The sequence below is a fragment of the Carassius auratus genome, unplaced genomic scaffold, assembly GCF_003368295.1.
Source record: "Carassius auratus strain Wakin unplaced genomic scaffold, ASM336829v1 scaf_tig00009955, whole genome shotgun sequence".
NCBI classification, from domain to species: Eukaryota; Metazoa; Chordata; class Actinopteri; order Cypriniformes; family Cyprinidae; genus Carassius; species Carassius auratus.
The window spans coordinates 13,705-37,081 of NW_020524090.1; the positions used below are offsets into that span (position 1 = coordinate 13,705).

General features: G+C 36.2%; 1 protein-coding gene across 1 annotated transcript; it reads left to right on the forward strand.

Annotated features, from left to right (window-relative positions):
• Positions 1-2,994: 2,994 nt before the first annotated feature.
• Positions 2,995-22,365, forward strand: LOC113072701 (low-density lipoprotein receptor-related protein 5-like; the record flags this gene model as incomplete). Its single annotated transcript, XM_026245668.1, has 5 exons — positions 2,995-3,223; positions 11,516-11,716; positions 12,987-13,206; positions 18,627-18,824; positions 22,120-22,365. Coding segments are annotated over exons 1-5 (947 nt in total), but the record flags the coding sequence as incomplete, so codon positions are not given.
• Between the last annotated feature and the right edge of the window lie 1,012 nt (positions 22,366-23,377).

Sequence of the window (23,377 nt, forward strand, 5' to 3'; positions counted from 1 at the left end):
AGAAAAAGACATCAAACTAACATATGTCTCTTTCAGTTTGAGAACTATTTGACAATCTTGAATCAAATAACTCAAATATGTCTTATGAAGTTCTCCCAATACTGAATTTTAAATCTCTTTACTCTTACTATACATATTAACAATAAATATTAACAATGTTACATATTAACAATTGAATCATGTACTCTTTTTACTTTTCTGAGGATTTGTATTATTAAGAAACATTGATTGGCTGCTTCTACTGAAAATCCCCTGAAGGATGAGAGTATAAAGCCACAAAAGTTCTGAGTATGTAAGTGGAAATGTGTGTATGTGTGTGTGTGTGTGTGTGTGTGTATGTGTGTGTGTGTACATATTTATTATTAAATATAATTATATAAAAAAGTAAAATTCACTGATTTTGCGTTTGCTAACTTTATGTCAATAAATCAGCCTGTTTGAGTGATTAAAATCAGTTTGTTACTGTAAAACTGACTGATATCAACTATGTCCACATGATGACTACAAGTTCATCAAGATTGGCCTTTCCAGCAACTGTAGCCAATAACAACACAACGAAAGAGTACAGTGATACACACACAAACATAATACAACACCACCATGACACACATAACACCATAATAAAGCAGTAACATTACCTAAAAAAACTGAATACAACATAAAAACTCCAATAGAAAATTAAAATAGGTTTAATATATACTCTTGAATTTTAATATATATATATATATATATATATATATATATATATATATATATATATATATATATATATATATATATATATATATTAGTGCTGTCAAAATTAGCGCGTTAACGCATTCGATTAATTTTAAATATTTAACGCGTTAAAAAAAATAACGCAATTAACGCGGTTGCAGTTTTTTTTATTTCCAGTTGTGGCCTATGTGTGTTCAAAGTGCAAAGAAATATGGATAAGACCAAGGAAGGACTTTTAGACGGAAAGTTTCAGTATAAAACTCTGCCGGATTACTCTTGAGTCTGCCACAAGAAACAGCAACATTAAAATCATGAACTCAAATGTCATTGTTTAAAAACAAAAAAAACAATGACTGTAACAGCGCGTAAATCAGACCTTTCTGTAACGCTAACGTTAATAAGCTTAAATGAAAAAAACGAAATAATTGTGTAGGGAGTATTTTTTGTACACAGTGCCGCGAACTGTCAATCACTCCTGTGCGGGTGCATCACTGTCCTCCTCAGCTGCAGCAACTTGCGCTCTCTCTCTTCATCAAGCTTTAAAACAAAAAGGGGACAAAAAGATCATATTCTCTTTGTGCATAGGCTATAGATTAATTAGATAAATGAATATCTCAATTTGTGCCTTGCAGTCTACGGTATTTTTTTAGAACTTAGAAAAAAGATGCTGCAGCCAATGAGCAGCCGGCGGGGGCTGCAGGACGACTCAACCTCCGCAGACAGTTTTTAATGTTTATCAGACAATAAATACTCAAGATTTTGCTTTAGTATAACTCACAACGAGTTTCACACACCTTCTCCGGCCACGTTGAGTTGTTGACACTTAACAGTGGGAAAAGCGACACACGCGCTATTCACTTGTGTAACTTAAGGGTGAATGGGTAATGTAGTTTCTGCTCTGGGTGGGATGAATTAGGAAGCTTGCATTGTGAAGGGCGCTCTGAAAATCGGCAGTGCCGGTAAAAGATTAAAACCTCTATTAAAACAGATGTCCAAATGAGCGTACCGGTACGCTACAAGCACGTTCTGGGCGCACGGAGAGGTGGCGGTACGCTCAAGAGCTATATTTGGAAGTGGCGGTACTGGGTACCAGTGCGTACTGGCCCACTTAAAGCACTGGCAATGACTATACTTTGGAATTTTTTTGCAGTCCACTTAGAATTCAACATGGAAATCATTTTTGTTTTTTATTGGCATTGATTGTTTTGAAATTCAAATGGTACTTACATGCCTGTGTTTTTATTTCTGTAATAAATATGGCTTTCAAGCCAACAGTTAATTTGGAGGATATTGATGGTTTATTGCAGGTATGTTGTTTACATGAGAAAATCTTTGTTACAAGTTAAACAAAAATTCCAATAAACAATCATATTTTGAATTTAAATAGTTTCTTTGTCTTGAGTTTACATTAATTATTTACATTTTACATTTACATATCCAAAAAGTTTCAGTCTTTTAATTGCGATTAATCGCGATTAATCGCGATTAATTTTAAAAAATTGTGCGATTAATTAGTTAATTTTTTTTAATCGATTGACAGCACTAATATATATATATATATATATATATATATATATATATATATATATATATATATATATATATATATATATATATATATATTGCCTAAAATGTATATTCCTACTGCATTTTTAATACTGAATTCTTCGCACTTTAAAAAGGGTTTCAAGCTTTATTGTAATGCTGGTAAAACTTTACAATAAGGTTCATTAGTTAACTACTTTAGTTAACATGAGCTAAGCATGAACAATACTTCTACAGCATTTTAAAAACCTTAGTTAATGTCAATTTCAACATTTACAAATGCATTATTAAAATCAAAAATTGCGTTTGTGAACATTAATTAATGCAATGTTAATTAACATGAGCTAACATTTATTATAGACTGTATTTTCATTAACTAACATTAACAAAGATTAATAAATACTGTAATAAATGTATTGTTCGTGGAACCTTATTATAATGGTTTACAAAACTTCGCAAGTAAAAAGGCAATTAGAGCATATGACGTTTTATATAAATATGTACATATGAATATAGAATTTAGTTGTTGATGGATTATGCACTGGCACAGGGTTTTTATATATTTAATTTTTTATTTTTTATTTTTTTGCAATGGATAATTCTCATTGTATTGTTCTCGGTTATGACATTAATTATATATATTAAAAAACCTCCACTAGACTGGAGAGGCCACCGCGCCACTCCTCCACAGCGCCGCACAATCCCACTTGATGACGTCGATCGGTTTCCGCTGTCAGTCATTCCCCTCCTCGTGCCTCCTTCTACTATCGCTAGAAGAGTCGCTCGGGCGAAAAAAAAACTACAAAAGTCCAACTGACTGACCTACGGACGGCAAACTTTCTCCTAACACCAATACCTCGAAGAAATGGAGCTGGGATTATGGAATTAAAGCAAGGAGCTCTTGCGATGGGGATTTTACTGCTGGAACTGCTGCTTTGTTGTAGTCTGACGGTGATTCGTGGTGAGTAACTTAGTTTCTGTGGAGTTTTTCCTGCGGCTCTGAGGTGTTGAACTCATTTATATCACCGCGAACAATGTGATACATAGTAACACGCAAGAGCGCGAGACAAACTTGCGCACGGTCGGTTTCGCGTAACTTTTACGCGTTTTGTTGTGTTTCAAACGGGTCGTTTACATGTTAAGAAAATGTAACTAGTTTTGAAAGTAAAGATAAGTCTGCGTAAAGTTGAGATGTTTGAACTAAATGTAAATGAGTTTTTAAGCTCACAGGTCTCGTAAAGTGCTCTGGTTGTGTGTTATGGAGGCCTCTGCGGTGTCGGATGTCAAACACCGTGAAAAAGAGTGAAAAATTCTTAAAATGACTTTTAAAACTATTTTAAAAACGGCTATTTTACCTGGCCTTCATCCGAATAGTATTACTGAAGTTTAATAGGAGTAAAGAAAAAGAAAAAGAAAAAAAGACTAAGCCAGTTCAAAGACTCACAGTATAAAGATCAAGATTTTCTTGATACCACTTTATAATAACATAGATATATAACCTAAACAAACATTACTAGTGCTTAACAGCTACTTAGTTTAGTAAATTAAATTTAGTTAACGTCTAAATTGGTAGTTTGTGTTCATTTTTTAGATTAAAATGTACTTATATGTTATGTCTGTCATAAACTATTTCTAGCTTTCCACATTTAAAATTGACCTACAGAGTAATAAACTAACTCTTAAAATTATAGTCTTGCAATATCATATGGTCATAAATGCTAAATGCATACAAATTAAAAAAGAAAAAGCTAAATGCTTTTTAATTTTGTATGGAGTATCTACTATATATATATATATATAAAAGATGAATGATTAGTGTTAGATTTCAATAGTGTTACAGAGAGGCATCGCTGTAGAAAGTTGCTGATGAGAAATTGGCATTCAAACAGGCCTGTGCTTAAATATTTATAGTTTTAGCACCATGTACTTATATCGGTTTGCTTGGATTTTTGTATTCACGCCTAGAGAGAGAGATTGAGCTGCGGTTTGCTGTTATTTCTGGGGCAAGGAAGTTAAAGCGTGTGAATAGTTTAATTCAGATGGATTGAGTCATATTATGTGCCTCCACTCATATCTGTTTAGCTTCTATTCATAACTTTATTCCTAACATTTACCAACAAACACATAGTCCTTTTTTGTATTCTACGAACTCATTCCAAAAACTTTATTGCATAAATAATCCTTAAAATGACCAGTTTCTTTTAGACTAGTCTTCTAACCCATTTCAACGAACCTTATTACGTAAATATTGCTTAAGATTATAAGTCTGTATATTAGGCTAGTCTTGTAATTCATTCCATTAAGCTTTATTGCATCAGTTAATGTGCTTTCGGATAGTAAAAAAATGCTTAATTTATGTTTTATAATCTATTCGGATCTAAATTAACATGAACTTGTTCTATTAAGCATTTTTTGTGTGTGTGTGTGTAAATGAATTCCTATTAAAAGTTATAATATAGTGTTACCAAGTTGTCCGAACAACATGAATCTAATCCAATCCTGTTGTAATAATAATAAAAAAAAGGTTCCAATTAGATCCAAAAGGTTTTACTGCCTGATTCTGTTGGAAAATCTTTAATAAGTTCCACAACAAACAATTTAATTCTCTTTAACTGTAGGAAATCCTACATATATGGGTGCTTTAGAGAACTCATAAACCACGCTGAAAATCTAAAAAGCTGTAATAGTGCAGAAAAAAAATTAAGAAGAGTGAGGAACAAAACCTACTTCTTCTTGGCTGAAATGCTCTGATTTTGGCATTATGAAGTACTTAAATTATTACAGGGCTACGTTGTTTGTATGCAGCTGCTGTCGCGTTATTATTCCAAGCTATTATATTGCAATTTTAAGAACAGACTGTCATGTTATTTTTTAGTTGGAGTTTGGGCTTGGTGTTCTTATGTAATTTTATAGAAAAAAAAACATATTTATTCAGGTCACGTCTATAAGCGAGGGTTCATTTGTTGACATGTCACTATGTACGTTTGGAAATGTCTGCCAGCAAGCATCACTGCTAATGTCGCAGAGCCTCGTCTCTGGAGTTTTACTAGTAGTATAATATTAATACCAGTTGAATAAGCCAGTCATAACCCAGGGTTTTTAAACCTTTTTTATTTTAGTGTCTTCAAAGACAAAAGTGATGGAGTAAAATTTGTTGCATGTAATGCTAATTTAACATAAGTGAACAACAAAAGGCCTTGTTGAATTTTAGCATAACAAAAACCTCAAAACTTTTGATGCAATTGTCAAGCTCATACTGCAAATGTCAATAACTCCTTAAGCTAATTAAGCAAGTTTGCATTTGAATGAAATGATTTTTTTTGGAGGAAATGTAACAACCAGTTCCTATTTTTGTGCTAATATGGGTGTTGGATTTGTGGGACATTTGTGCATTTTTAATTGTTATTTCAGTTTAAAATTGTTTTAAAAATGTGTAGCCAATTTAGACCAGATAACTAGAAAGATCTTTAGGTGTTAGGATCATAATAAGGTGTCAGAGAGTTCAGTAAAAAAAAAAAAAAAAAAAACTTTGCATTCTTGTGTGTTTTCTTTAACACAGTCTTTGACTTTACTGTATTGTCTCTTGCTGATAAGGGTTGGAGGAAGTGAGCGACCGTTTTTGATTATAATCAGGTAGGTAAAAGGAGACTGAGGACAGAGGGAGAAAGAAAACAGTGATAGTGAATGAGCTGAGCAGCTTTTCATTTGAAGCTCTTTTCCCCACTTTCCAGGAGTCTTCACGTGTTCGTAGACCTCTAGCCTCCTTTGTGCTCCTCCCTTCTGAAGACGGTTAATTCTGGTGACAAGCTCAGACTCCTTTAGCTGTTTCTTTGTGCTCTTTCTCTACAAAGAAGGAGCCCGGTGGGCCCAGGTGCTCTCAACTCCCACTTCTGGCACTACAGAAGTCAGAGAAGAGCGGAAGTTCCTAAGTCATATGGGTGCTCGGTTTTAGACTGGAAATGAGTTCTCCTAGGGCCGTCTGTTTAGGGAGATTAGCGATCTTCACACTGTGCTTGAAAAATGTATTGCTAGACTTTGACTGATTTTGTTTCCTCTAGTAAGGCGCAGGGTTTAAATGGCCATTGAAACAAGGCTCGCTTTGCTTTTGTCCTCTAGATCTCTGGCATGTTGCCTCTAAACCCATTACAGAGTCGCTGGAGTTCTGGATCCGTTTTCCCTTTTCTTTCTCATAGTGAGCTCAGACGTGCTCTGTGAGAAAGATTTGTGTCCACAGAAGTTTTGGACTTGCAGAACCTCTCTTGAGTGGCTTCTAATTATGTTTCTATAAACCTCAGAAATCCAAAAGGTGAACTAGAAAAATAAAGTTTCTCAAAAGAGCTGTATTTGTCTTTCTTTCTATAACTTCCTCTGTATCTGTCTATCTATCTATCGGTTTGTCTCTTCTGTCTGTCTATCTGTGTATAGTTTACTCTGTATCTCTCTATCTGTCTGTCTGTCTGTATAATTTCCACTATATCTGTCTATCTATCTGTATGTCTCGTCTGTCTGTCTGTATATAATTTCCTCTATATCTGTCTATCTATATGTCTGTCTCGTCTGTTTACTATCTATCTGTCTATCTTTCTGTAAGTCGGTCTGTCTGTCTGCATGTCTTGTCTACTTTTCTATAATTTTCTGTCTGTTTATAATTTCCTATCTGTCTCTCTATTGGTCTTTCTGGAGTCTACCTGAGGTCTACCTGTCTGTGTGTCTGCATTTCTGAATCTGTCTGTCTATCTATCTGTCTGCTTGTCTGTCTTTTTGTCTCTCTGTCTATAGGTATTTTTGTTTGTCTGTCTATCATTTTCTGTCTGTCTGTTCATTCTTTGGAGATGAATATGATTTGTCTGTAATAGATGATGAAACTTAATATCCAAAGACCCAAGTCGGTACATTTGAAAAACCTACAATGCAACATCAAGAATGTTATCTGTCTCCAAATAATAGAGTGAGAAAGAGTAAAAAAGTTTTCATAAGAAGGGTCTTCTTTGCTTAATTTATAGGAACCATTGACAAGCCTTTACTTTTAAATGTATATGTGTTATATATTTATAGTAATTAAAGTTAACCCCTAAGACTGAGAATCTACTTTTCTTGAACTATAGTCTAGCTGTTCATCAGCTCATGTGTTGGTTTATCTAACTGAAATGACCTACAGTGAGTAATCTGGTCTGTTTGTATAGGAGATTGTGGTGGGGGCTGGTTGTGGTTCTTATGCATCATGCTGCTGCTGGTGGTGTTTTTTCTTGCACATTTGGGCCACAGAGGTCCGTGTGATCTCATAAAACAGTGCAGCTGTTGGGATGAAGTTATCTTTTTAATCCCCACTGCTCTGTGCTCGCCGGGGAAGGAGGTGTCCGAGTCCTCCCAGGCTCTGATGGATCATTCCAAAGGCTTTTCTGTGCAGATGGAAGCAGATGCAATTATGCCACTTAAATGACATGTACATTGCCAACAGTCCCATGAAACTGTATATATATATATATATATATATATATATATATATATATATATATATATATATATATATATATATATATTTAAAGAAACTAGCTGATAAGAAGAAAGAATAGACCTGCATCTCATTTTCACAGTGGTTTGAATATACCTCTGTCTTTGATGTAGTTTGAAAGCTGGAAGAAAGGAGTAAAAGAGGTGGATTAAAAAACTGAAAAACAATCTGTGGGCCAGGCTGAGTGAGGACGGCCGGTTATTGTTTGATGTCTGGGGTCTGCTGTTGCTTACAGCATGTGTGCTTCACGCCTCTGTCAGTGTTTAGTAGAAGGAGTGCTGTGTTTGTATGAAATGTATACAACTATAAATCATGCTAAAGTTGTGTTTACACTTGCCAAGTAATTGACACTTCCTGCGGTCATACTTGGGTATTTAGTTTGTGATAACTGAACAAAGTCAAGCTTAAAGGTGTTGTTTCGGACTTGGTAAATTTGTAATGGAACTGATGATCTTTAAAAGCTTTAAATGGCCTAGTATAGATGGAAGCATTTATGTAATCTGACTTCTCAGAGTGTTGTATGGGACAATTACAAAATATGCATATGTGTGTTCTTAGCAGGAAGTCACTGATAGTTAAATGACGTGACTTTACTGAGCATCTGGCTTAAATCTCCTTTTCCTTCAGTTCTATTTCTAACATTAGCTCAATAAAGTGTGTATACAGAAGTATATAGTTTGTTATTTAGGTTCAATCTTAATTTCAGTTGGGTCTGGCAATTTTGTTTTTTCATAAAATATTTTTCATAAATAATAAATACATTTTAGAATTTTAATTATTTGGCTATAAAACAAACTATATTGCCTTCTGAATCCACATCTGATTCTGTTTTTTTTATAGTTGCGTACAGCTGGCCAGTGATTCATAAAGGTAAATGTGATGAAATGTAGGAGATCTGTGGTTAGGGCTGTCACAATAACAAATTTTGCTGGACGAAAAATTGTCCAAGAAATTATCGCGATAAACAATAATGTTGTCGTTCTAAGACCAGTTTCAACTAATATAATGATAATGGCATAATAACACAGGTACACCTTTTCAAAGATCAATAAACTTTTATTTTATTTTATGGCAGATTCAGAGCAAGAAATACCAACATATTGACTTTGTGTGGCTTAAAATTAATTAATTTTGTATGTTATATTATGTTTATATGCCAGTTAGGGATGTTCATATTGACCATTTAACCCAGGGGTGCTCAACCCTGCTCTTGGCGATCGACTGTCCTGCAAAGTTTGGCTCCAACCCTAATCAAACACACCTGCCTTTAATTTTTAAGTGAGCCTGAAGACCTTAATTAGTTGCTTCAGGTGTGTTTGATTAGGATTGGAGCTAAACTTTGCAGGACAGTCGATCGCCAGGAGCAGGGTTGGGCACCCCTGGTTTAATCGTTTACCGAAAATAAACATTTTGACCGATGAAGGGGCCATTCACATATCACGTCTTTTTTTTGTGCTCAAGTTCGTTATTTCAAATGCGGTATGCGCGCCGCTCATAATGGAAGAGACGCGGTGCGACGCGTTCGTTTTTTCCAGGCCCGTCTACACCGCATCTAGTCAAAAAATCATGTCAGCTTTTCAGAATGATGCAAGCGCAACGAAGTTACTTGCAAAATATGCTACACAGTATTAAAATAAAGCAGTAGTGCAAGTACAATGCGGTATCACTTTATAGGCAAACATCCAAAAGCAAGTGAAAGGCGCCTCCCAAAGCTGGTCACTCTAGTGAGACGTTATCTTTTTATTCCCGGGACATCTGTGACATCGGAGAGGTTGTTTTCTACCGCGGGCTGTCCACTGGCTGCGCTCCAGACTACCACATTGTGACAAATTACATTTATTTTATAAAAATTGAAAAAAATAAATATCGGCAAAAAAATTCTCAAGCTCATTTTATTTTACCTTGCGATTCATTGATTTATTGATTATCGCGACAGGCCTATCTGGTGGTTCTCCAGCATCTTCTTTCTTTTTCTCTCTACACAGAGGAGCTTCACAGGACACTAACATGCTGGTTTTCCTTCCTGGTGGTTGCTGATAAAATAACCCTCAAGTCAAAAATTGCTACGGTGTTTGCTTTCAGATAACACCAAATCACATATCGTGCACTGTTTAGTCTTGTAAGACTACATGCTTAGTGGATACCATCCTTGGCAAAAATCTGCGACCACGTGATGGAAAATGCCACTTTAGGGCTGTTGAAATCTCAAAATAAGGCAAGACTTGCTGTTACTTTTGCTCATACTTTAGCTTGGCCTCCAAGCAAACCTCTAATCATAGTTATTAAACTTTGGCGCGCAACTCATTCTTCAAGTTTGTGCCACAGACATAAATGATATCTGAAATCGCATGTTTTGTTTAGGAGAGGTGTGCGCTTACTCTTCTAAATGATCAGACTTGCAATTTTTTTTCAGGACATCTGATAAAATGTGTGAGGAAAAAATCCTGCAGACTTGCAATGAATGGCTCAAATGTTATTAACTTCTACTTCTCAGAGATTTTAGCCACTTTCTTTGAAATAAAAGTCAGTTTTATTTTGATACACCCAGGCTTTTATGGCTTATATAGTGTGATGTTGGAGAATATGGATCTCATAATAGAGGAAAAACACTCAAAGGCCCAAACTGAGCAGTTTTATGCAGCTACTGCATTTGTATGCAAAAAAAGTTGGAAGATGAAATTGACAGCTTGTCATGTAAATCAATGAAAAGATTATAACAGTATAATGCTTCAAAATCATTTGCCACTCTGTATCTCCTAGTAATGTGTCCTAGAATTTTTTTTTTTTTTTTTTTTTGTGGGAGGAGAAATATATAATGAAATGCATTACAATGATGATTGAGAGACAAATAAACATTCTATAACATAAAGTCTGATGATACCATATTTGAAAATGACAATTAAAATATATATAGTTAATCAAATAAATCTAAGTTGCTTCAGTCCAGCAAGTGTTCATCTTTAAATGTTACTAACAGTATAAAGTATTTTGTGAAACAACCAGTTTACAGCAAAAAGACAGTTTTTGAATGATGACAAAAGTAAAAAAAAAGAAAAAAAAGAATTATAAATCAGATGACAGTTGGAGTGTAGCAAATTTTATTTTTAAAATATGCCACTGCAGTCCTTATATAGGTAATTACATTTTATTATTAATAGCATCACCCCAAAAAACAGTAACCCGCAGTTGCTTATCGTGAGATGACATGGTTCTTGGTAAGTGGCATGCTGGTAGACCACAGCAGGACGTCCCAACCCTCAGCACTATCACTATAGTCCTTGTGTCCGCATCTAATGACATCATATGTCCTCCCCCCACCCTCACCCCCAGGAAGTTATTGACTGCGGTGTGAGTGGCACTTGCTGGCACATGCGGACGGGTGTGAGGTGCCAACTGGCGGTCCCCGCGGAGATGTCTGGGTGCCAAGATGAAGGGCAGACATTTCCGTCGTTTCATCTGCTATTCATTCCCTAGAGAGCGTCACATGTGCCTCTCATTTAGCACGATGAGTTCATGAAAAACACTGATTATTTAGAGACAGGGAGCCGGCGTTGCAGCAGACAGACGGAGTGGATTACAAAGCACGTTTTTTGAAATGGCAGATTCCTTGGGAGCAGAAATGCAGAGTCATAATTTGAAAAGAAATTGTTATTGTCTGTTCCTCATTTTTTTCTAATGATTTAACACAGTGAAATGAAATTTTGCCCATATTTTTGGTGACATCAGAATTTTTGCCACCAGGTTCTCCCTTGCTGCTCTTTGCCAACCGGCGGGATGTTCGGCTGGTGGACGCTGAGGCGGGCCGGACGGAGTCCACCGTGGTTGTCGGTGATCTTGAGGATGCGGCCGCAGTGGACTTCCTCTTCTCAGAGGGCCTGATATTCTGGACGGACGTCAGTGAAGAGGCCATCAAACAGACCTACTACAACCTCTCTACTATCTGTAAGATCAGTGTGTTGTGGTTTGGAATCACTGTCAAGGAAATTACTGTATGGCAATCTATTTTATTTTTCTGTTTGTATTTTAACATTTTTTAAGAAAAGGTTTATCTAATATTTTAAATATATATTTATTAGGGATGCACGATAATATCGGCACAACATCGGTATGAATATGAATATTATACCGATATGAATATTTCTGCCGATGAGCCAAACCGATATTCTCCAAGTGAAATAATTGACCTGTTTTTCAGATGTGAATGTCTGTCTACATTTGTAAAATAATAAATTTATGGTAGAATCAGTACAGAAGAGATACATGGATTTCTCTTCAGTAAAATTAAAGTTTAAATATATCAGTATATATTTGTAAATATATCAGTATAAATTTGTATATATATCGATATCGGTATCGGCATCGGCCAAAATTATTTAGAAAATATCGGCATATCGAATATCGGCCAAAATCCAATATCGTGCATCCCTAATATTTATGTAATACAATTTTTTCTATTTTTGAGAAAAGTCTCATTACACTTTATGTTAAGGTCCAGTTCTCATTATTAATAAGCAATTAACTACAACTTTTACCTTAGACTCCTAATTTGCTGCTAATTTTGTAGTTGTTAAGTTTAGGTATTGGGAAGAATTAGGGATATAGAATATGGTAATGCAGAATTTGTGCTTTATAGGTTCTAATAAACAGCAAATATGTTAATAATAGGCATGCTAATAATAGGGGAAGTTGTGGCCTAGTGGTTAGAGAGTATGGCTCCTATCCCTAAGGTTGTGGGTTTGAGTCTTGGGCCTGCAATTCCATGACTTAGGTGCCCTTGAGCAAAGCACTGAACCCCCAACTGCTCCCTGGGTGCTGCAGCATAAATGGCTGCCCACTGCTCTGGGTGTGTGTGTGTGTGTGTGTGTGCACTTTGGGTTGGTTAAATGCAGTGCACAAATTCTGAGTATGGGTCACCATACTTGGCTATATGTCACTTTCACTTCACTTCACTAATAAGCAAAGAGTTAATTGTGAGAATTGGTCCCTATTCTAAAGTATTACCAAAGACTCTTATGCTCACCAGCGCTGCATTTATTTGATCAAAATGCTGTGAAAACAGTAATATTATGACACATCATTACAACAAAAAACAGCAACCCTACTGTAGCACAGCAAAAATATTGTATCATTATCTGGAGGCAGAATGAAACATTTGAGGAATGTTTAAACTGATAGTACTGTTGTGGAACTGAATGGAGGCCTTGTTTTTCAGCTATGAAGGAGGGCACACTGGGCAGAGGGCAGACAGTGGTGGTATCAGGTCTGGATTCTCCCGATGGCTTAGCCTGCGACTGGCTCGGACACAAACTCTACTGGACCGACTCGGAGACGAACCGCATTGAAGTGGCCAACTTGGATGGCACCTCTCGCAAGGTGCTCTTCTGGCAAGATCTCGACCAACCCAGGGCGATAGCGTTAAACCCTGCTCAAAGGTGAGTCCCTTCCACTCTGCTCTCATTTCTGAACTCTCGTCCCCATCCTCCATTCAGTGGGTGGTCTTTGCATGTGTCCTTCCACCATTGACCCCCAGCATTCATTAATGTGTGGCCTGGTTGTTTATTTATAGGCCATTAGAATTGCCCCCCCAAAAGGGAGATTGGGATGCAATATAGCGTTCAGGCTGTTTCCTGTTGTTGTGTGGCGTGTAGATCCTGCATGCCAAACCTTCACTCTTCTGGTGCCGTGTGTCCAGCCCAAAGTAGAATCCACTTGTGTGTCCGCTGCGACTTTGCTGGCGAGTTGGCGTGTTTATATGCAACATGTAACTTGAGTTCTGAGAGATCGCTCTCACTCACATTACTTAAGCCCTGGCTTAGCGTGTACACACGTACTTGGCTTGAGACATGTTAGGTAATGTGAGTTACTGTCTGTGCCGTGTCTTATAGTTGCAGGAAAGTTTTAAGAATATCAGCAAATTCAACTTTTAAAGTATTTTTTTTTGTCAAATTTTTGTCTTGATTTATAAATGTGTGTGTTTGAGTGTATATATGTATTTATGTCCAATGTCAGTTCACACACAATTCACAATTTGTGGGTGTTTGTGCATGTGTACCCATATACACTTACACCTATGTGTGTATTTATTTATGTACACGTATGTCAGTATTTATATTTGAACCAACATTAATACTATAAGAAATCTATTTTTTTATATTTATATTTTCTTCAACCTTCCTTTTTTGTGTGTGTGTGTGTGTGTGTGTATGTATATATATATATGTATGTATATATATGTAATAAATATTAACAGGTTTTGTTCAAGCTGCTAAAAATGCTTAAAGTAGGTTACTTTTTAAAAATGTAAATCCTTAAAAAAATCATTGTAAATAAGCCATATTTACGAAAAGGTGCTTAACCTATAGAAAAAAAATTAGTGTTTAATTTTTAGTAATGACCATTTTTGTTGTCATAAAAACCTTCTTCATTAGAATACAAAATAACAATTGTCAATAGTAAATATTATGATTACAATAACTGTTGTACTTTTTACATCATTATATAGTTTATGTATCATAATTTTAAAAACAAAAACACTTTTAGCACCTCACATAGTAATCATTCAACACTGTTTAAAAAAAGTTGAAAATTAAACTCTTAAAGCATGAAATAAGATACAGAATCAGTAAATTAGATTTTAATGTCGGTATGTTATCAGTATATATATATATATATATATATATATATATATATATATATATATATATATATATATATATATATATACACACTCACAGTGAGCAAAAACAACCTTGATAGTCAGTTAACGGTCATGACAGCTCAAGTTTAGGTTAAAAAAAAAATGTGCTGCTGCTGAACTGTGCTTTTTACATTTTTATGGTCCATCTAGTTGCGGACACAAGGCTTTTAGCTCATTCTGTATTTATGACACCCAAGAGCTGGGATATTTTTCCTCAGAATGCATTTCATTTTGTGCGGTGTATGATAGAGACATTAAAAATGGAGCCAGACACTGTTCCTGGCCTGTAGCCTAAAGAAACACATCTATACCGCTTGCTTTTTTTCAAAACATTAGCTGCCTGTTTTGTGAAGTTCATTGCGTTAAGAAGAAAAGTTCAAACCAAGAAATCCGTTCTCCAGCACAAAGATCCTGTTACACTGGAATCCGCAAGTCAGTGTCTGGCATTTTTGCGCATTCATCCTTAATATAAGTTTCATGCGCTTTTATTTTCTTATTGTCACCGCCTGAGAGCTTTGAGTTGAGATTTACCACGGAGATCCAAGACCTCTGTCGGGGCCCTGCTTCAGATCACAGAAAGAGGGGCTCTGCTTTTTACAACCCCCTTAGAGTGAGAGCAGCCGCATGCAGGGCCCCTGAATTATGTTTGTCTGCTCGCAAGAGACGTTCATTGTTTTCACATTCTCCAAAAGAGGCTTGGGAGGAGTGAAAAGATGAATTACCATCAGATGAAAAGAATAGGTTTTGTTTATTTATTGCAGTGTTAAGTTTGCTGACTCCTCTTGAATTTTTAAGTATGACCAAAAAAATACAGTTCTTCTAGCCAGACAGGCATGGCACATCCAAACATCCGACCAAGTTGTTTTATTTGGAGTTTTGATGTACCTGGTATTTTATGTCTGGAGACGTTCTGCCGTCTTCTGTAGGCATTCCACAGTCTCCTTTCATTGGGTGGCTCCAGTTGATGTTCTCTGTTGCGTGGCCAAGCGTCAGGTTTATATCTGTGAATAACACAGACAAAATCACAACAATCTCGTTCGCACGCACTTCAGAGATGCTGACGCCGGTTGTTTGTCTCCACTGATGACGTCTTTATCATATAGGTGTAATTGTACATACTAAAGTTTAAAAAAATGTAGCTTCCAAACATTTTAAAGCTGCTATTAGCAGTTTAATCATTTTGCAGGCAAAAACTTCACTTTCAGACCAAGCGACTTTCTGTTTGTCAACATGATGAATTCTTGTGAACAACTACAAATTTCGCCTTCATTAAAAAGGGAAATGTATGCCTTTAGTCACTAAGTTATCCCACGTAATTTCTCCTATATGTTATTTGTAGCTGTGGTGCTTCTCCGATAAGTTAGATGGTTGGTTAATTAGCCGACTTTTCGGACTCATCCCTTGCTAATAAGCTGCTGAATATGAAGTCAAAGTACCAGCTATGAACCTTGCTACATAGCGACGTTCGAAGAGTTGTTGTCCTTGTTATGGTCTTCTGCAAAACCATTGTTCATCCGTCTCTTTGTTCTGTCAGCCATCAGATTTCAGCAGCAGTGTAATGTTAAAGTTCCTAATTGAGAAAAATACAGCGAACCGTTGGGGCCACAGGCAGGCTAATAGGATACATCTCAGGGGAGGAAGGGCTGGTTGAGTTTTCATGCTTGGTCTCCCTGCTGGCATGAGATTTGATAAGTGTTTCCGTTGGTGACACGCTTGCTATCGTAGCTTGTATTCTGTAAGTAATCACGGTTTCTCTAGGCGAATGCTTCCCTTTATGCATTTTTGCTTCTTGTCAGTTGTCGTTTTTTTTTTGTTTGTCTTTATTCCTCCTTTCTTCTCCTTTTAATTCAATTTTTTTTTTGCTTTTTTATGTTTATTAGACAACTGGACAGCATTTTGATATATTATGGATATAGTAATGCACAAAACTGTAATATAATTTTTCAGTTGCGTCATATTCCCTCATAAATAGGCTTATAAGCTATATGTGACCTACAAAAAAGGCTAGAGTCTCACACGTGACACTTTACAGCATGAACAGGCCATTGTTCTGGTTAAGAAAGGCATAAAACAATAAAAAACATTGCTGATAAAGCCAATCCTTACCATTTACTGTAGCAGTTCACTGATATGTCGTCAAGAAAAATAAGTTCGTAAACTGTGCTTCAGTTACAATACAACATTTTAAGCATGCTCAGTTGAGCTACCCATAATTCCACTTGAAGGTTTGGTGTGCCTTTACCTTTGTCAGTAGTGGTTTGTAAAGAAAGAGTTTGTCATCATTTACTCCCCCTCATCTCTATTCTTCAGAGGTACACAAAAGGAGATATTTAGCCCAGTGTTGTTGCTGCTGTATTGCACTGATTGAAAATAAATGGTAACAGTGCTTTCAAGCTACATCTCTGAGAAGACAAAAACAAAAGTTGTCTATAAATTTATAAAATAGCATTGTGTGAGAAATGCAAGTTAAGCTGCAAGTAGGGATGTAACGATTAACCACGAGCCGGGTGAAAATCGATTCAAATATGTGATGATTCAAATCGGTGAGATGTTTAACAAATCGCGATTCATTTAGGGGTAGGAGTTTATGTTAATGTATGTCTGAGGGGAACTTACTATTTTTTAGAAAAGTTTAATTGGGTTTTTTCTTTTTCTTTTTCATCTTGTCTCTGTATAATGCCTATTAAAATGCAGCGCTGCTTTGTTTACAGCAGAAACCAAGGAAAAGTTATAAACACCACCTGTTGGCAGAGAGTGAATCTGCATCTCATTCAGCTCGTCTGCTATTTCTATTTCATGCAGATATTTTTTATGTATAGTTTCACAAAACTGAAGTCAAATTACTCTGTTTTTGCTTCAAGTTTTGAAATTATACAATCTAATTTAGAATAAAAACTGATCATGTTGCATGTATGCAGCATCTTTGTTTGGATCATGATTAAAATGCAGTGGTTGCCTCTAATTTTGAATGGAAAGAGCACAGACAAAGCCTTATTTTGTTTATATGAAGAGATTTATTTTATTTGTTACCTATTTATTTGATTTGGGGCTTTTTACTAAATTTCAATTTAGTTTTTTTTACGTTTGCATTATATTTAAATTTAGTTATTTAGCAGACGCTTTTATCCAAAGCGACTTACAAATGAGGACAATAGAAGCAATCAAAACCAACAAAAGAGCAATAATTTGCAAGTGTTATTAGTATATTATTCTAGTTTTAAATTTCAATTTCTCAAAGAAAAGTTCAGGATTTTGTCCAAGCAATAATAAAAGGACACATTTAATTTATATATATATTTTTTAATTTAGTAAAAAAAAAAAAACGTAAATTGAATCAGAGCTTAAAATCAAAATCGTAAATCGAATCGTTAGTTGAGTGAATCGTTACATATATATATATATATATATATATATATATATATATATATATATATATATATATATATATATATATATATATATAACGAACCAAGTTGCTCTGAGAACCTGAAAACAACTAATCGTGAGCTGCTAGTGTGTAAATGCAAACAGTTCTGTGCTTCACTCTGAAACACACAGCATATATATTTTAGTTTGTTTATTTGAGATTTCATAATCCCACTAAGGCATATCACTAATTTTTAAATGAATCGTGCAGCCATTTTTGGGTTAGTATGGAAAGTTTACAATCTGTTTCTTTCCATGGAAATTGAAATTGACTGCTAGTATTTCCTGGACACAAAAAGGCTTTCTCCAACTAAGAAGTTTGCAGTTGTTGAGTATGTGCTTTAGTTTGGTTTCTGTGTTGTGTTTCTCTCATATGAAGCAAGACAGGCTCTGGCAATTATAACGCTGATTTGGTTGGCTTTGAAAACAGCCTGCTCTTGAAACGTTTGTTTAGTCTAACTCCAAATCCACGTTGCCTAACCTTGAGCAGCTTCCAGTCAATACGTAAACCATTGCAGACATCTCTATTCCCCGCTGTACTTGAGTTTGTTTGTTCTTTGTTACCGATTGCATGTTATACTTCTTGCAAATATGAATGTGAAAACTATATATTTTTATCGTCTAGTCATGGGTTGTCTGAATGACTGGTTGATTAGTTTTCACTTTGTTTTCTCTAGGATAATGGAAACCAGCTGACTGATATCTGTTTGTTTGCTTTTTTTCTTTCAGGTACTTGTATTGGACCGACTGGGGGGAGGAGCCAAGAATAGAAAGGGCGGGAATGGATGGCTGCAATCGACAAATCATTGTCCAGACGCAAATATACTGGCCCAATGGATTGACCATTGACCTCGAGGAGCAGAAACTCTACTGGGCGGATGCAAAGCTCAGCTTCATCCACAGGGCCAACTTGGACGGAACAGCTCGGTCAGTTTCCTCATTCTTTCACACTTATTCCGCAATTCATCTCCTTGTATTTCTTTCCCTTTCCCATCCGGATTGAAGCAGAATGGTATGTCTGTGGCCCAATCCAAACACCCCCTCCCTATCTCCACCCACTCTTAACTTGAGATGACCTCCGTACCATATACCACTGTTACTCGATCCCGCCTGGTATTATGGGTATGATTTGGGCCCCCCAGCCAAAGGGTTACATTTTCTTTTGTGTATGTAGGATTTTGTAGTAACTTCAATAATGAAAGGTATGTCAGAGCCTCTGCTATGTCAAGATTTGCATTGCTAGTCGATCTGCAGGAGTCATATGGTCTGACTTGGCCTGTTGTCCAGCAGATGTCATTGAAGGAGAAACCAGAAAATCATCGAGACGTTTGATAATTGGTTCTCAATGGTGAGAGGGCGCTGTAGACGGTAATGTTTTCTCTTGGTTCTTGGTTCTAAATAAAAGCGACTTATAGTCCAGTGTGACTTATATATGTTTTTTTCCTCATCATGATGGATTTTTGGAGTGATGCGACTTATACTCAGGTGCGACTTATAGTCCGAAAAATAATGTGTGGATTTCATTAAAAAAATTGTGACTTTTTACTAATAAAACCAAGAGATGCGTTTTCCTTTTTTTTTTTTTTTTTTTTTTAAGGAGACAGTTTTGGTGCTTGAATTGGGGAACTGATTAAACTAAAATAGTTAAGGAAAGAAGGCTGCCTATGTATTTTAAGAGAATTAGCTCAATTTTTCAGTTTTATTTTAGAAGTAATATTGAAATTGAAATTAAATGATACTTTGTTTTTGAGTGAAGGGAAGCATATATTAATGTTTAATGTTCAGATACATTTGACATTTTTAAGAGTTTCTGTAACATTGAAGGTTCCATCGCACAGTTCAATCGTTACCATTGTGCAGAAGAGTAGAGCTTGTGGATATATGGATCCTACTTGTAGCCTTGTTTAATGAGCAGTAGCTTAGCTAGTGCAGTACTTTCCAGCATTTGTCAAGTATTTTCCTACTTGAGCTGATTGGCTGTATACAGTTTTGTAAATGTATAAAATAACAAAATACAAACCGACCTAATTTAAAATCACAGACTTTTCAGAATAAACTTAAAATAAATGAGCACATTTCCCTAATTATATGAAGTGTCATAGATTAATTAAATTAGGAGATTTCACATGATTTATTCAGGTAGATTCCATTAACAAATGGAAAGGCCTGAAAAACTAATCAAAAATATTATTTGTAATATTGTTACCGTAATTTTTTAAGTAAATAGCTCATTAGACTTTTTACAGTGTCATAAAAAATATTAAATGAAAGTGTCATTACTAGTATACCAAAAAAGACAGTTTAAAGTGGTTCTTTTTATTTTTTGTCATACCTATTCATACAGTTCTCAATCTGAAAAGTTGTTTTGAATTATTAAATTAATAGTTTGCTGCTTTATTTTAAGTAAAAAAGTCAGATCTTTAAAATATAAAAAAATATATATATTTAAATTTTTTTATTTTAATAAATAAAAGATTTTATATGGAATAAAATATAATTTTAATAAATAATTGTATTACATTTAAGTTATTTAATTAGGGCCCGAGCACTGCAGTGCGAGGACCCTATTGGAATTGCTCCATTTATTATTATTAATGGTTGGTTCCTTCATTTTTAAATCAAATCCTTAGTTTTCTACTAAAAAATTACATGTAGTTTTCTTTTTGTTTGTTTGTTTGTTTATTGCTTGTTTTCCCACAAAATGTTGTGTTTACTCTCAAGTAATAATTGACTTTGCTTGGTTATTCTTCATTCTTCTCAAAAACAACACAAAGCATCTAGTGTACTTCTGTCAAAGATCTTTTTGCCCTTCAGGCACTTTTGTTTAATAGCCTTTTCAGTTTGCTGGCTTCAAACAACCCCGTTACTACCAAGAGTGCGTCAAAAGCTGTGAAAAATCTGTTTGTAATTACCTTTCCAGAGTGCTGACCCCCCTCCACCACCCCTCCCCCATTCCGCTGTTCGTCACACGCTGTTAAAAATCAGGAGGGTGAACAATATGTCTAGCTCTTTCATGCACGCTCTCACAGACAGACGCCCCCCGACCTAACCAGGAAAATTTATCCGCTCATGACACTACAGCTCGGTGATTGATGAGCGACGCTTCTCTGAATACTATGGCACTATGGTTCTGAACACTTGTTGCTGTGATCCGCTCCTGTTTATTTATGTCCAGTGATTCAGAAGGCCGCCGTTCGGCCGGACAAACGCGACACACGGCACTCCGATGGACTCCAAGGAAACTTCACTTAATAAGGGCAGCTGTGCTGTTAGAGAATGGGATGACTCCCTACTAACGACCAAAACAGATGCAGAGTTACAGGTCGATGACAGCCTGATTTGTTTAATTCCCCCTTCTTCTTGGAAAAGAAGTCCTACGGGCCCCCAAAAGGGGGTGTGGGGGGTGGTTCGGTTTTCGCATGAGCTCCAGATTTCCTGAAGGGTCTAAAAAAGTCCTCAGTTGATGTTGTTGTGGTCTTAAATTCCCTTTCTATATGCCTTTTGGAAAGAGTAATACCTGATGGGCTCTCATGTCTTTGAAATTAAGACATGTACGAAAAGCAGAGTCCTTAACTAACATTTACTGGAATTATTTCCCATATAAAGAATTCCAACTGGATTCATAAAGCAAGCTGGCTTGGAATGTGTGTTCCCTGCTGAAAGACTAAACATTCCGAGCTGGTCTTTACTCATCAGTGCTAGTCTATCCAGTCGACCAGCATGGTTATGAACACATGAAACCTGATGACCATATCTATATATATATATATGTGTGTGTGTGTGTGTGTATGTATGTATGTATACAGTTAAAATCAGTGGGGTCTAAACCAATAAAATTTGCATTTTTGGCAGAACTACACTACTGTTAACATCATCAAAGTGGTCCATGTGACATCAGAGAGTCAGTTAGAATTTGTTGAAGCATCAACAATACAATTTGGTCCAAAAATAACAAAGATTACGACTTTATTCAGCATTTTCTCCTCTTCTAGGTCTGTTGTGAGCGCATTCACGACACTGCAGCGGCGCCGTTGATGTATGACGCTGCTGATGTGTTATCTTTGTTATTGGGCGCACCAGAAAACACGTCAGCAGCATCATACATCAACAGCACCACTGCAGTGTTGTGAACAATGTCATGCATCACTATAAGAGCATTTAACATCAAAATGCAGTATACATAGAGTGTGTGTTTATGGTTTATGTGTGTTGATGGTTACAGGGAGGCCGTTGTGGAGGGTTCCCTCACTCACCCGTTTGCCCTCACTCTTTATGAAGAGACGCTCTACTGGACAGACTGGCAAACCCGATCCATCCACGCCTGCAACAAACATAGCGGAGAGAATCGGAGAGAAATTCTTAGCAGCATTTACTCACCAATGGACATCCAGGTGCTGGGCCAAGAGCGGCAGCCCAACAGTGAGTCTACACGTCTCAAAAACTCAAAAAACTGGTTGATAGATGTTGGGTTTTGTCAAACCAAAACAAAAAAGACATGTTATCCCAGGACCCATGAGGTTTAAGTGCTGGCCTTTAGATTCAGACTATTATGAAGCTCTAATGCACATCAAATTTTCACAAAGCATGTTTGTGAAGGGACAGTACTGTTCAATGTAGGCCTCAGGTTGACTCGAGAGAGCCTTCATATTCCGTGTTTAAGTTTTTAGGTCGTACTTTCAGCACTTACTGTACTGCCTCTTTGTAAAAGTGTCGGTCTTTTGACCCATGAGGCAATCTAGGGAGAAATAGTTCTCAGGAATGAAATTTTTCAAGTGTCCTGCATTCCACTCTGAACAAATAAGACGGGAACAGCCCAGCACGATCCCACCCCCACCTTTGTCTGTGTGTGTGTGTGTGTGTGAGGATCTGGGTGTGGATTGCTTCAAAACATTTCACAGCCTGCAAAGACCCCACTAGGTAAGTGTTTGTTGTGTTGGAGGTAAGAAAATAAAGCGAGGATGAAGCAACCGTCATACAAATAAACAATGAAGATCTAGACCAGTGATTTCAACAAGGGTGGTTCTAGCAGGTTTCCAATGGGTACTTGGAAAAAAATGTTGTGTTTTGTTAAATGTAAATATCTAATAAAATAGATAATAGCAATTGTAAAATATTAAAATAAATGTTTGTGATCTATTTTGAGGATGAAACTGTTATTTAGTTATTTGTATTCAGCTATAATAAAGTAATAAATAATATTGTATATCATTAATTATATATTTTAAATATATGTATTTGTATTATAAAAGTTACAGAGTCAAGCATTATACCTTGTCCTCCAAAATATGCCTGTATTGGTATTTTTTGAATTTCCTGTGGAGCAGTCATCAGTCAGTGTGCTGGGCAGACACCGCATCTGCGAGCAGCACGGAGGCAGAGGGGGATAACAAGTGTTGGGTCAGGGCCGTCTGTGTTTTCCTGACGGAGCTACGACAAACAGAGCGTGACCTGGTGGAAATGGAAAAACCTGTTACAGGAAA